This window comes from Harpegnathos saltator, unplaced genomic scaffold (assembly GCF_003227715.2).
Source record: "Harpegnathos saltator strain DR-91 unplaced genomic scaffold, Hsal_v8.6 scaffold349, whole genome shotgun sequence".
Classification (NCBI taxonomy): Eukaryota; Metazoa; Arthropoda; class Insecta; order Hymenoptera; family Formicidae; genus Harpegnathos; species Harpegnathos saltator.
This window is the reverse complement of record NW_020230149.1, coordinates 237,695-251,942: the sequence shown is the minus strand read 5'-3', so window position 1 is coordinate 251,942 and position 14,248 is coordinate 237,695. Positions and strand designations below refer to the sequence as shown.

Sequence of the window (14,248 nt, the reverse complement as noted above, 5' to 3'; positions counted from 1 at the left end):
CTAAAAAAAAGATAAAAATAGCCCATTATTAGTTTTAATTAAGAAAAACAGAATATCTTATAAATCTTATGGTCAATACATCTTAGCTGATCCAACAGAAACGACGCGTTATTCAACTTGCGAACGGGAATATATTTATTCTAAAAATACATGTACAACTCGATACACAGTCGATTCCAAATATACATTAAGATTTCACACTTGACATATATCAATTTCATATTCCTTTAAAACATATACGATAACATATCTTCAATGATTAAATAAACAAATTATTGACTTACGCACAATCGAATAAGTAAACAAGAAAAATATAACAAACAAAATTATCATGGCTTTTGCATTTAATTTTATGTAAGTACAAAATAATATTTAGTAACCGTAGAGAAATATTTAAAAATGATAAATATATATTTCGTAAAGATATGTGTTTTTTATTCATATAAATTTATTTAATATGTAGGGTGTTTATTTTAAGTCGAATTTAAAGTCGAAACTTCGGGAGTGTGTAGGGGAAAAATAAACTAAGAAAACAAGTTCTTCAGAGATATGCTTATTTTTGCTTCGTTTTGGAGAAAATCGCAAAAGAAGATTAAACGTAGTTTTCACTTTTGTACTTATTTATTACTTATTCAATCACATTTATTTATTCACGTTGTCACTTACTTAATGCAGATATTGCTTAAAATGTTGGCCTCTTGCAACAATACAAGCATTGCATCTAGTACGAACAGCTCGTGTTGCAGCCAAACACTGATTTGGTAATATTTGATGCACTGAAACTACGATTCGGTCTCTCAAATGCTCTCTTGAGTTGACTGGCAATAAATAAACTTCCTGCTTGAGGATTCCCCACAAAGAAGTCCAGTGGTATCAGATCAGGTGATCGAGGTGGCCAAGATACTACTCCTCCACGTACAATCGTCGTGGATAATGTTCGTTTGACCAAGCTCGAGTATCTCTGCCATAATGAGCTGGACATCCATCAAGCTGGAACCACATTTCAATCCGTTGCTGCAGATGGACGTCTTCTAAATAATTAGAGAAGTCGGTCTCCAAAAAATTAGTATACCTGACTGCATTTAATCTGTCGGCTAAAAAAAGAAATGGTCCTATTAGAGAGTCGTTCCAAATTCCAATCCAAACGTTAACAGTTAATTCATGCTGGAACCTGTATTCCCTAATAGTCCTGGGATTTTCATTAACCCATACATGAGAATTTCTTTGATTAATAATTTCTCCTCTTGTAAATGTAGTTTCATCCACATTATTTTTGATGGAAATGAATTATTATTATCAAATTGCTGAAGAAACCAATTGCTAAAATTCAACCTCTTGAATATATTTTATAAATAATCCTAAGGTAATAAACTCTGCACTCTTTGGATATGGTACGGGTGGCGGTTATCACCTCTTAAAGTTTGCCAGATTATCTGCCGCGGCACTTGTAATGCAGCTGATGCTCTCCGGACGCTGGTCTCAGGATTGTTATTAAAATGACGCAGGACATGATTTTCTATCAAATTTTCTCTCAACGGGTCTTGACGAATTGAAAATAAGCCGATTTCTCGCAGCCTATTAAAAGTCTACGTAATGACTCGCCGATCCGGTACTCTTCTGTTTGGAAATCGGCGCACATACTCTCGCACCGTCTCCATAGCATTACCGTCGCAAAAACCATACACGAAAACCATATCAGCATACTCAATTAGAATATGTACGCGGCATACTGACAGGAGTAATTCACTCGATGGCTTCTGATGAGTAATTGACAAATTTATAAAAGAAAGACAGAAATGTAAGTAAACAAAAAAGTTTTCACCAGAAAATGGAATATTATTGTTTTCGATTTCAACGACGATAATACTTCAGAAGCAGTACGAGAACGAAGCAACTACGTTTCATCTTCTTTTGCGATTTTCTCCAAAACAAAGCAAAAACGAGCATATCTCTGAAGGACTTTTTATCTTAGTTTATTTATCCCCTACACGCTCCCGAAGTTTCGACATTTAAATTCGGGACACCCTGTATAGTAACCAAAGAGAGTTACTGACAAGAGAAGATGGTTTTTCGTTCGAAACAGCCAACTATCCAGATAACAGATCATGATTGTTAATATTGACTAAATCATGGTTACTCATAGTATTTATTATATGATTTTCTTTAAACGTAATATCGAGGTAGAGTGCCCTAGTATCAATTCCGCATTCCTATATTGTTTATGTTTACAATATTCGCATTCAAATTCAACAAGGAAATTCCATGTTGGGTGGTAAAAAAAAAATTGCAAATATTTAAGAATATTTTCGTAAATTACAAAAAAATTTAATTTTGTATACAAACCATATGTCTAATGGATCAGTTAATAAATTAAATCGTGATGGCCAACACCCGAAATGATAAATATTGCTTGTTACTTTTGAACTTCATTGCATAGATTGTAGCAACATAAAATATGATGACGACAAACGCAACACCTTGAATAAAAATTTGTTTATGTTTGATAAATAAAGAATACTTACGCATATGTGTATATATTCGATAATTGCACTCACCGCATTGAAATTCACGTAAGACATTATAATGACCTTGCCGGCAGTTATTTCCAACGGTTTTATGCTTCTTAACATTATCATTATTAAGAGCTTTCTTTCTGCATTTGGCATTTCGTACCACTGTGCATTATATCTGTAAGTGTGTGGATTAATATTATTAATTGTCATATGATATCGAATTTTTCGAATAATCGATGTGCAGCGAGCAGTTAACTTGATTTGAATTGCGGTTTTGAAAATGTGCAGCCATTATTATATTAAACGTACGCAGCCTTGTACACCTTTTCGCTGTAATCTATAATTTTCTGACCTTGCCAATTTTCAAAGAACGTGTTGACAATAGCTCCGCTAAAATAAACGCAATGCCGTAAAACACAGCTCGTGCTTTTCGCATTCGTTTTCACCTGGAAATAGTGATATATTATTTCATTAAGGGAAAAGTCATGAGATCTTATCGTATTATTATATATAAAATGCACCTGAAATCCTACGATGCTGATAATGGCAATGACACAACCCATGTGTATAAGAAGAGGCAGTCTGAATAATGATTCTAGGATATCAATGAATCTTTCACAATAAATAAGAACGAGTTGACTATATTATTATTACGTAAAGTTTTAGTATTAATTTATTACTATTCATGAAAGTAATGAACAATTGAATATACTAACTGTATCACCTCAGAATGTCTTCGAATACTATAAGCGACGACTGAATAAGTTCTGCTGTTTTTTGAGCATTCTGTGAGTGTCGTTATTAAATTGTCGACATTGTCCTCAGATTCAACTAAATTTTCTAATACATATCTAAAGCATCATATTATCCACAAATTAAAAACAAATTGAGATTTTGACATTAAATAACGCAAAAAGTTGATTATATCAGACTGGCAAGGAAGTGATGTCGTTTTTTCTATGTAAATAAAAAATAATGTTTTCATACAAAGCAAAAACTTTATTCTATAATAGGGTAGATCGAGGCGAATCGGATCACAGGGCGAATCGAATCAATATAAGCTTTAAGACAGTTGTCGTTAGTTTTTTGTTTCAAACAAATTGTTATATCGTGCCTGTTACTTCCGCGCGTTCTCCCCGCACCAAAAACAATAGACAGTAGCTCTATATCGCATGTCATTTTGTGTCAGTCGACGATAGAAGCGCACGAGTCACGAGTGCACGAGAAAATTTTGGCGCTGATGTAACATTTCGATCTCATCTGCGTAATTTTATAACAAAAAGGTATGTTGAAACTTATGCAAATTATAATGGTTTTTAAATGTATAATCTGCTAAATTAGTCTAGTAAATAATTAAATAATATTGTTAAGATATTAAGTTAGGTACAAATTAATTCTCAGCCTTTTTTGACCAACTTTGACATTTATTTACAAACATAAATACAAACTCAATTTTCAAAGTAATCTCCTTCGTTTTCTACACATTTTTGCCATCTCTCAGGCAATTGTCGGATTCCACATCGGAAAAATGATGGTGGTTTTAATTCAGTGAATTCATCAAGGCTCTTTTCGAACTGTTCAACTGACTTGAATTGAAAATCAGTTAGGTGATACTGTAAGGATCGAAGTAGGTGGTAATCCGAAGGGGCCAAGTATGGAGAATACGCCGTACGAGGGAGAATTTCCTAAATCTGAAATGGTTTCCAGAGTCTTTTTTGCTATGTAGGGCCGGGCAATACCCTATAGCAGTATCACCGTCCTTTTCTCACTGCCGGTAAATGGTCTTTTTCTTCAAGTACGTCATTCACGCGGATCATCTGTTGTTGGTAGAGTTCAGAAATGACGGTCTGACAAGGTTGAAGCATCTCATAATGGATCACGCTCTTCTGATCCCACTAAATGCATAGCAATACCTTTTTTACATGGATATTTGGTTTTGCGGTGTTCATTGATGGCTCATCTGGACGGACCCATGATATTCGCCTCTTAGGATTCTCGTATAATATCCACTTTCTATCACGATTAACAATTTTGTGCAAAAAATTCTTTTTCTTGAACCTGGAGAGCAAAGAGAGAGCAGTATCGTGGCGTTTGCTTTTGTTTTCGAGAGTTAGCTCATGAGGGCCCATCGAGATTCCTTGCGAATTCCCCCCAGTTTCTGTAGGCGATAGGAAATGACTTGCTGGCATCACTTCAAGTGCATTTGCAACTTTCAGTTGAGTTTGGTAAGAATTCTTGTCCAAAATTTGCTCCAACTTCTCGTCTTCCACTCTTTTTGGTTGACCAGGATATGTTTCACTATCTTGAAGGTTGAAATTTCCTTCTCGAAACTGCTGGAACCATTAGTAGAATAGTATGGCCGGTTCCAACCCTGGAGTGCTGAGGGGGATGCGGGGAAGCGGGGAACCCAGGACGCGGGGTATGACGTCACGCTAGCAAGATGGCGGCCGTGACATCACGCACACGTCAGAGAAAAACATGCCGTGATGTAGGTAGGTTCGAACCTGGGCCCTTGTGGTTACTTATCCAATGCTCCCAACCTCCTAGACCACCGTTGCCTGTTGCTAGTAGACGTCTAGTGAAGGTTCTTAAAGTATATATGATGACATTACGCATACGTCAAAGACAAAATAAATCGAGACCGCGCCAGACTCGAAATAAGAAAAATTAAAAAATTCATTATCAGCTCAACCTAGTATCTATCATGCATAGTTCAACTCAAAGAGGCTCGACTTACATAATCTAAGGTGTGAAACTATACAGTAGTTCGTATATTTTTTCGAAGAAAGCATGTGGTCTAAAGTAAAAAAGATATATGTATCATATAACAAAATAATTTATTTCTCAGAATAAGCATCTTATTTGTTCACAGCTTCGCATATGACAAAGCGCATGCCAACAGCTCACAATCAACAAGTGACTCACAGTCAGAGCCGTCGCTTTCACGTATCGCTTTTACCGCATAACATATTTGGGTAATATTTTTCTCTCGAAGAACACTTACAAAAGTTTGAAATTTTAATCTAACGAGATACGTATTTTCGGACAACCACTTATATACAGGGTTTTCAAAAAGTCTTCGAACGATAAAATATCTCAAAAACAATCAGTTTTTGGAAAAAATGTTTCAGGCAAAAGTTGTAAGGTCTAAAATGATATATCAGGTGTAGTAAAAAGAAATCCATTATTTTTGCATGAAATTGAAGGTTTTAATTACCATAGTTAGAATGATCCGATTTAGGTCAAATATGCGCCGTTTTGTTCGATAACTTGTTGCCATTTTGAAGGTAATTTCATTATGCCTCTCTCATAGAAGCCCTCGTCCCTATTGACAAAAAATTGAGAGAGTCGATTTTCACAAGCCTCTCTTGAAGCGAATTTTTCACCAGCAAAATTGTTCGCCATGGACAGGAAATTAGATGGTAATCACTTGGTGCCAGGTCCGGACTATAAGGTGGATGCATAAGAACCTCCCAACCAAGCTCCCGGAGCTTCTGGCGAGTCACTATCGATGTGTGTGGCCTGGCGTTGTCCTGATGGAACACAATTCCTCTCCTATTGGCCAAAGCTGGCCTCTTCTGGGCGATTGCTTCCTTCAGACGGTCCAATTGTTGACAGTACAGTTCCGAGTTAAGAGTTTTGCCGTAGGGGAGCAGCTCATAGTAGATAATTCCCTGTCAATCCCACTAAATACACAGCAAAACCTTCCTGGCCGTCAATCCTGGCTTGGCCACCGTTTCCACCGGCTCACCGCGATTCGACCACGACCGTTTTCGCTTGACGTTGTCATAAGTGATCCACTTTTCATCACCAGTGACCAACCGCTTCAGAAATGGGTCGATTTTGTTGCGATTCAGCAGCGACTCGCAGATGGAAATTCGGTCCATGAGGTTTTTTTGCGTTAACTCGTGTGGCACCCATACATCGAGCTTCTTTTTGTATCCAGCCTTATTCAAATGGTTCCAAACGGTTTTTTGTGCAATCTTTAGCAATCGAAACAGTGCTTACATGACGGTCGGACTCGACAATGTCCATGATTTTATCGATATTTTCGACAATTGGCCTTCCAGTGCGTGGTGCATCTTTGACATCGAAATTACCGGAACGGAATCGACGAAACCAAAATTGCGCGTGATTGGCTGTTACAGTATCAGGACCATAAACACTATTCACATTTTCAGCCGCCTGGCTTGCGTTTTCGCCTTTATCGAAGAAAAACTGTAAAATATAGCGTATTTTCTCTTTGCTAGTGTCCATCTTTGACGCGCGCTCAAACAAAACTGAGTCAATTAATCACAAAACTGTCAGAAAAGTTTTTTTAGTACGAAATCTCATCTTTCTAACGCCATCTAGTGGAACCCGATCGGACTTATACAACGCGAGATACAGATAACTAAAGCCATCTATTGGAAAAATAATGGATTTCTTTTTACTACACCTGATATAACTAATGCTTTGTGTCGATTGAGAATTACCGCCTGCTCTTGTTACAAATTACGAATGTAACAAGAGATAATAATTCGGATAATGTTTTGAAGATGCAATTTTTTACAAAAATATATATAGAAATGCATGTGTAGAAAAAGAATCATGTGCTGTTAAACGAGTTTTTGCGCGATACCGTATTTCTCAAACCCGCAATTATAGGCGTATCACAGACACAAACCGCCAGTAAATGGGCGTAAAACGGACACGTACCAAATAGAGATTTTACCGGCAGCGTCTGCAAATAGGGCGTAGTCAACATAGTTCCCAGCTATAAAGGATGGCGCTAAAATCAGTCATGACAATTCATGTCGGCCAAAACCCCGGCGTAGCCATTCTCAGGCTTCTCTCTGGTCATAGCATATATGAATGCAGCTGGTCATTTCATACCTCCATTTGTCGTTTTCGAAGGTCTACGTAAACGAGATGATTTTGTATATTATGAAATTGACATATGAGGCTAATCAGATTTTTTGAGGTGATTTGGATCATGATATTTTTCGACATTTTATATAGCTATTATAAAATCACGTTCTTTTTTATTCTCTGTAAATATTTCGCACATATAACCGTAAATCAACTAACAAATCATGGCCTCATGTCTTTTGGAACAGAAATTTTTATGACAGAGAAAAGATGAGTTAATGAGGAAGCTTTTAAGGCGTGGTTAATTCATTTTAATCGATACCATACAAAAGGAAAAGTAATTTTGATTTTAGCTGGTCACGTATCCCACACTAACTGGGCAGTAGTAGATTTGTGTGAAAAATTCGACATTAAACTTGTACTCCTTCCACCACATCGCATGCACTTCAGCTGTTTGATGTTTCTTTTTTCAAGCCTTTGAAAACTTATTATTATCAACGAGCAACTTGATGGCAACATAATAATAACGGTAAAGGAATAACCAAAATCGGTTTTGGAGGTCTATTGAAACACGCCTGGAATTTATCTATTTCTGTTCTGGAAATGCTTCAAAGGGATTTGAGAAGACTGGAGTATATCCCTTTAATCCTCATGCTATACCACTTCACAAGTTCGTATCATGTATAATTGATGACATTAATATTTCTGCAACAGAGGGATTTTCAACTAGTGGCTTTCGAATCAATCTTATCACCGATCCTTCAGCTAGTACTGATAATAATGTTATTAGTAATAATGCAACTACTGTGACTTTAAAAGATATACTTCGAACACCTGCTAAACAAATACCTGTAAAAAAATGTAAAGTTGCCAAGAAGCCGATTTTATATTTAACATTTTTTGAAAACAGAGCATATAAAAACAGGGTTTTAAAAAAAATGCAAGAAAAGACAGAAAAGGTGAACAAAATAAAAAATAAATCAAATAAAGATTATTCCATAAAGTCAATTAAAAAAGGTAAGGCAACACCAGGAAATAATATTAAAAATAAAAGCAATTTATCTAGAGACTGGCATTGAATCTATTGCAATGAAAAATTCGTTCATCTACCTATCGAAGACTGGATTTAATGCGACAAATATGAAGAATGGTGTCACAAGAACTATGCTGATAGAAGGGGTGAAAAGGTCAAATCCGTCATAAAATCCGCAAGTAAAAGGACCTTTTACGGATTCTGTGCTGAATGAAATATTTTTTCTAATATAATTAATTACAAAGTGTTTGTTAATTTTTAAAGAGCAGTTTTTTATTTTTATTTATGTAAGTTGTTTATTTCCAAGAATTTATTAATTTTTGAAAGTGTTTTTTTTATATTCTTGATGTAACTAGTTAATTTCAAAGAATTAGTTGTATTATTTTCATTTTTTTGAGACCTAGACTAATGATCCGTTTCGCCCCCAATTTGGGGCGAATCGGATAATTCCTTTCTTTGTTGTGAAAAAATATGTTTATGTATTACTATATTATACAGGGTCTGCCAAAAGTTCCGGAACGGTTAATTATTTCAAAAAATAATGATTGTTTAAAATAATGTTTAAAACAAAAGTTGTAGGGCTTAAAAAAACAATCAGATGTTGATAATTGTTTAACCTTGGAATGACCTTGAGAAACGTTATCAAGGTTGACATAAAAATCTTAAATGGAAATTTAAATTTTTTATTACATCGTCCTTTTTCACCAATTAATTTGAACAACTTTTGTCTGAAATATTTTTTATATGCCTAATATTTTTTGAGATATTTAAGGATAACTTGGTAACTTTTTCAATATTTAACTTACGATATCTCGCTAACTGTTTGTCAGGATAAGAAATGGTACTAAATTTTTCTATTCTATTTGATCTCAAGAATATATTGGTACAATAATGCTCTATTTTTGTTAATTTATCGATCTTTCGAAATTTCAAAATCATCAAATTAACAAAAGCCAAGGCACTGTTGTAACAATATATTCTTAAGACCAAATAGAATAGAAGAGTTTAGTACTATTTTTCTATCCTGACAAACAGTTAGAGAGATATCGTAAGTTAAATATCAGGTTGTCTGAAAAGTATTGAGCCTTTTACACACGAGATAGCGTTAGTGTCTCAAATCTCAGGGTATATGAGTTGCAGCAGGTCAGGCCTAACGTCATTTGACAGCTGACAGTTGAAGCTAGTAGACGTACAAAAAGTGTTGGAATTCTTATAATCAGACGTAAGGTATTGCGCCGTGAAGGTGAGTGAACTTTCTGCAAAACTGCGTTACATTTTACAATTTTATTTCGATAAAGGCGTAAATGTTGCGCAGGCCCGTGAAGAAATTTGCGCTATTTATAGGCAAGATACGTTATCAAAAGTAATAGGCAAGAGATAGTTCAGTCGCTTTCGTTCTGCAAATTTCGATGTCTAAGATGCTTCTCGCAATGGGCGACCAATCACAGAAAAAGTGGATGATATTCTGGCCAATGACCTAAATATCCATCACCAAACAGTGTTAAATTTGGAGAAAGCTGGTTATAAAAAGAAGCTCGATGTTTGGGTGCCACATAATCTGACTCAACAAATTTACTAGATCGAATTTCTATCTGCGAATCTCTACTGAAACGTAATGAAATCGAGCAATTTTTGAAGCGGTTGGTCACGAGTGATAAAAAGTAGATAACTTACGACAACAATGTGTGAAAATGATCGTGGTCGAAGCGAGGAGAAGCTCCACAGTCTGTGGAAAAGCCCACAATGACGCCCAGGAAGATTATGCTGTGTGTTTGGTGGGATTAGAAAGGCGTGCATCACCAGCTACTGCTGCCAGGCAGAATGACTCGTGATAGATTCGGACCTGTACTGTCGACAATTAGCGCGATTGCACCTAGCAGTCCAAAAGAAACGGCCGGAACTGGTCAATAGAAAGGGTGTCGTACTACGCTGACAACGCCAGACCGCATACATCTTTAATGACCCGTCAGAAATTGAAAGAATTTGACTGGGAGGTTTTAATGCATCCACCGTATAGCCCGGACCTGGCACCGTCAGACCATCATTTGTTTCGGTCTCTGCAGAACTCCTTGAATGGTGTTAAGTTAGTTTCAAAAGAGACCTGTGAAAACCACGTGTCACAATTTTTTGACCAGAAACCACAGAAGTTCTATAGCGACGGGATTATGATGTTGCCGGAAAAATGGCAGAAAGTCATCGAACAAAATGGTGCATATGTGGTTTCATAATGTTATTTTCAAATAACAAATAATAATAATGTATTCAATAAATGTATTCTGAATTTGGCCTCCAAAGGCTCAATACTTTTTAGACAATCTAATATTAAAAAAGTTACCAAGTTATCCTTAAATATCTAAACAAATATTAGGCAAATAAAAAAATGTTTCAGAGAAAAGTTGTTTAAATTAATTGGTGGAAAAAGATGATGTAATAACAAATTGGAGTTTCCATTTAAGATTTTTATGTCGATCTTGATAACGTTTCTCAAAATCATTCCGAGGTCAAACAATTATCAATATCTGATAGCTATTTTTAAGCCCTACAACTTTTGTTTCAAACATTGTTTTAAACAATCATTATTTTTTGAAATAATTAGTTGTTCCGGAAATTTTGGCAGACCCTGTATAAAACTCAAGCCAAAGGTCTAATGATAATAAATTTATAATAAAATTAAATAACAGAATTCGTTTTTATTAGGTCATTAAGTATGAAATATCCGATTTCGAATTAAAAGTTTGGTTTATTATATCTCAAACAAAAATAGTACAATTAATCCAAATAAAAGTGCCTAAATCCTATCGGCACAGTTTTACCATCTTAATGGTAGCTTACTTATACCAGCGGCGAAGAAGCCTGAAGAGCAGATGACGATGAAATCGCGGAAGACGTTTTTCACAATTTGTTGAGAATTGAATATTTTTCCTTGCAAAAAATGGTCCAGTGCTTGGAAGAAGAGGTAGTCAGATGGTACAAGATCTGATGAATAAGGTGGATGACAGAGAGTTTCTAGGCCCAGCTCCTAGTTTGAGCAACGTTTTTTGTGCGACATGTGGTCGAGCGTTGTCTTGCAAGAGGATTAGCCTGTCTCTATTGTTCAATCTCGGCTGCTTAATCGCAAGCATCTTCATTATTTCGTCGAGTTGGTTACAGTAGACATTCGCTGTAATCGATTGATCAAGTTTCATAAAACTGTAGTGGATAATATCAGCACTGGACAACCAAATAGACCACCAAATGGACCACCATTAGCTTTTCCTTTTCACCATTTCTTTTGTGAATATTCCATTTCGGACTGTGTTTCGGCATTTCATCTATATCCAACCATTGTACCGAACACTTGCAATTGTCGAAAAGAATCTGTTGTTCATCACACATAACAATACAATATAAAAATGGTTCGCTTTTACGTCGTGATAGTAAAAAAAGGCAAACTTCAAGACGATTTCTTTTCTGACGCTAGTTTAATTCATGCAGAATCCATCTTCTATCCAGCTTCTTTAACTTGTCGATTTATTTCAAATGATCCAATATTATTGGAATAGTAACGTTATACCTTGCTGCTAATTTACGCGTAATTTGAGATGTATCTACTTCCACTACAGCTTTCAGCTCATTATTATCCACCTTGATGTCGGGTCACCCACGTGACTCATTTTTAAGATTAAAACCGCTAGAACAAAACTTCTCAAACCATCAACGTACTGTGCGCTTATTAGCTACATCTTCACCAAACACTTCGTTGATATTTCGAGTTGTCTGCGGTGCATTGGTTCCACGACGGAACTCATATTCGAAAATAACACAAATTTTTAGCTTATCCATAGTTACACAAAGATTGCTGTAACAAAGACATCTCGAATGATAATCACAAACCAAAACATACGTTTGAAAGAGTGATGATGTACCTTCACAACAAAAGCAAACCAAGAATGTAAAGGTGGAATGTCAGAGATATCGATGGTCGAACTTAGTACTTAAAGAAATCTGACATTTCATATTTAATGACCTATAATAACTTTTTACCGATAAAGAAACATTGATCTGATTCGCCTCGGTCTACCCTATATTGTCCGTTTCTCTTAATGATCTTTTGCCATCTATTTGGTAGCTTCATGATTCCGCTTCATAGAACTTCTGGTCTTCATCAGCGAAAAACTGATCCAAATACCGCGTTTGGTAATCTCATTGAAATCGAATTTATTCCTCTTCAAGGAATTTTGCAAGGAAAAGAATCTCCAAGGAATTTTGCAACGGAATAAATGGTAATCCAATGATGCAAGATCACGCGAATTTAGTTGGTGTGGTAACACATTCTACCCAAGCTATAACAATTTCTGGTGAGTGACCAACGATGTATGTGGTCTAGCATTATTATGGTGAAAGACAACACCTTCACGATTCATCAATTCTGGGTGTTTCTGCTTGATTGTTTCGTGTAATTTGTCCAATTGACGACAGTATAATTCCAAAATAATCGTTTGATTACGTTTAAGCAGTTCAAAAAACACAATACTCTTTTAATCCCATCAAATACAGATAGTAAAAACAGATAGCAAAATCTTCATTTGGTGAATGTCTGTCTGAATGTTTTAGAAATGCTTTGTGGTGGCGGCTAATCACGTTTGCTCTGCGATCTTTTTTGTTCCACATTGTTGTAAATAATCCATTTTCTATCGCCAGTTAACATTCGTTTCAAAAACGGATCGTTTTACTTATGTTTCAGGAGAAAATCACTGATATTGATGCATTTAGTGAAATGAATTTCTTTGAGCTCGTGTGTCGTACTCAAATATCGAATTTGTTAACGTATCCAAGTTGTTTTAAACGGTTTTCAATGCTCATATGTGATATGTTTAGTTTCTCAGCGATCTCCGATGTTGTATACTGGCGATTGGATTCAAATAATGCTTTTATTTTGTCGTCATCGACCTCGATTGACCGGCCTCATCGTGGTGCACCTTTCACAGAAAAATCTTTTGAACGAAAACGAGCAAACCAACGTTGACACTGGCGTTCTGTTAAGGATTCCTCACCATAAACAGTACATAACTTTTGACGGGCTTGCATAGCGTTCTTTCCTTTTTGGAAGTAAAAACATAAAATATGGCGGAAATGCTCATTTTAATTTTCCATTTATACTTAATACCACACAAACAATTTTTTACCGAATGACGCACTTTTTTTTAAAGAAAGTTTGAAATTTTAGCTGTCAAATGATATAAAAGATTATAGAATTAAATTATTATAGGATTTGGATTGAAGTTAATTGTGTTTAATGACAAGCTATTCATCCGTAAAAAGCGACATGACTTTGTTGCTAACTGATAGATTGGAAAAGCAACATCAAAATACCTAAAGGATGGAGGTCAATAAGGACGTTATTTTTATCTCCTCAGAATTTTCGAGAAACAGTTTTTTTTATATTATACGATTATTAAAAATGTCAAAAATAACTAAACTTCTTTTCATTTTTTAATTAGATTTTTATTTTTTGGACATATTAAACATTATAGTCATAATTTTTAAGCATTTTCTAATAATAATTGCTCAGAATTCGACGATATTTTCTTTATTTTTGTTTGCCTTAATAAGACAAATAATGGGCAGCATCATCTATACTATTTTTAAAATAATTAATAATCTAAAATAAGGTTAACATGGTAGCAAATAAGTATAATGAGCAAAAATATTTTATCAGTCCACTCATTAGTCATAAAAGAAGCTTAGATATAATAGCGATATATCTAAACGAATAATTAATTTTGATTATATCGATTAATTGTTTTCTCACTTAATGGTTATTTTTGGCATTCCTAATGATCATACATTACAAAAAATTGTCTTTTAAAAA

At 35.2% G+C, this 14,248-nt stretch overlaps 1 protein-coding gene across 1 annotated transcript; it reads right to left on the bottom strand.

The window, feature by feature from the left end:
- Nucleotides 1-2,349: 2,349 nt before the first annotated feature.
- LOC112588931 (putative odorant receptor 85d) lies at nt 2,350-3,108 on the bottom strand. The gene is made up of 4 exons (XM_025300302.1): nt 3,035-3,108; nt 2,823-2,959; nt 2,556-2,688; nt 2,350-2,477 (listed from the first exon to the last, which is right to left on the bottom strand). Exons 1-4 carry the CDS (start codon nt 3,074-3,076, stop codon nt 2,427-2,429), a joined length of 363 nt encoding a protein of 120 aa, XP_025156087.1. The 5' UTR covers nt 3,077-3,108; the 3' UTR covers nt 2,350-2,426.
- Nucleotides 3,109-14,248: the final 11,140 nt, after the last annotated feature.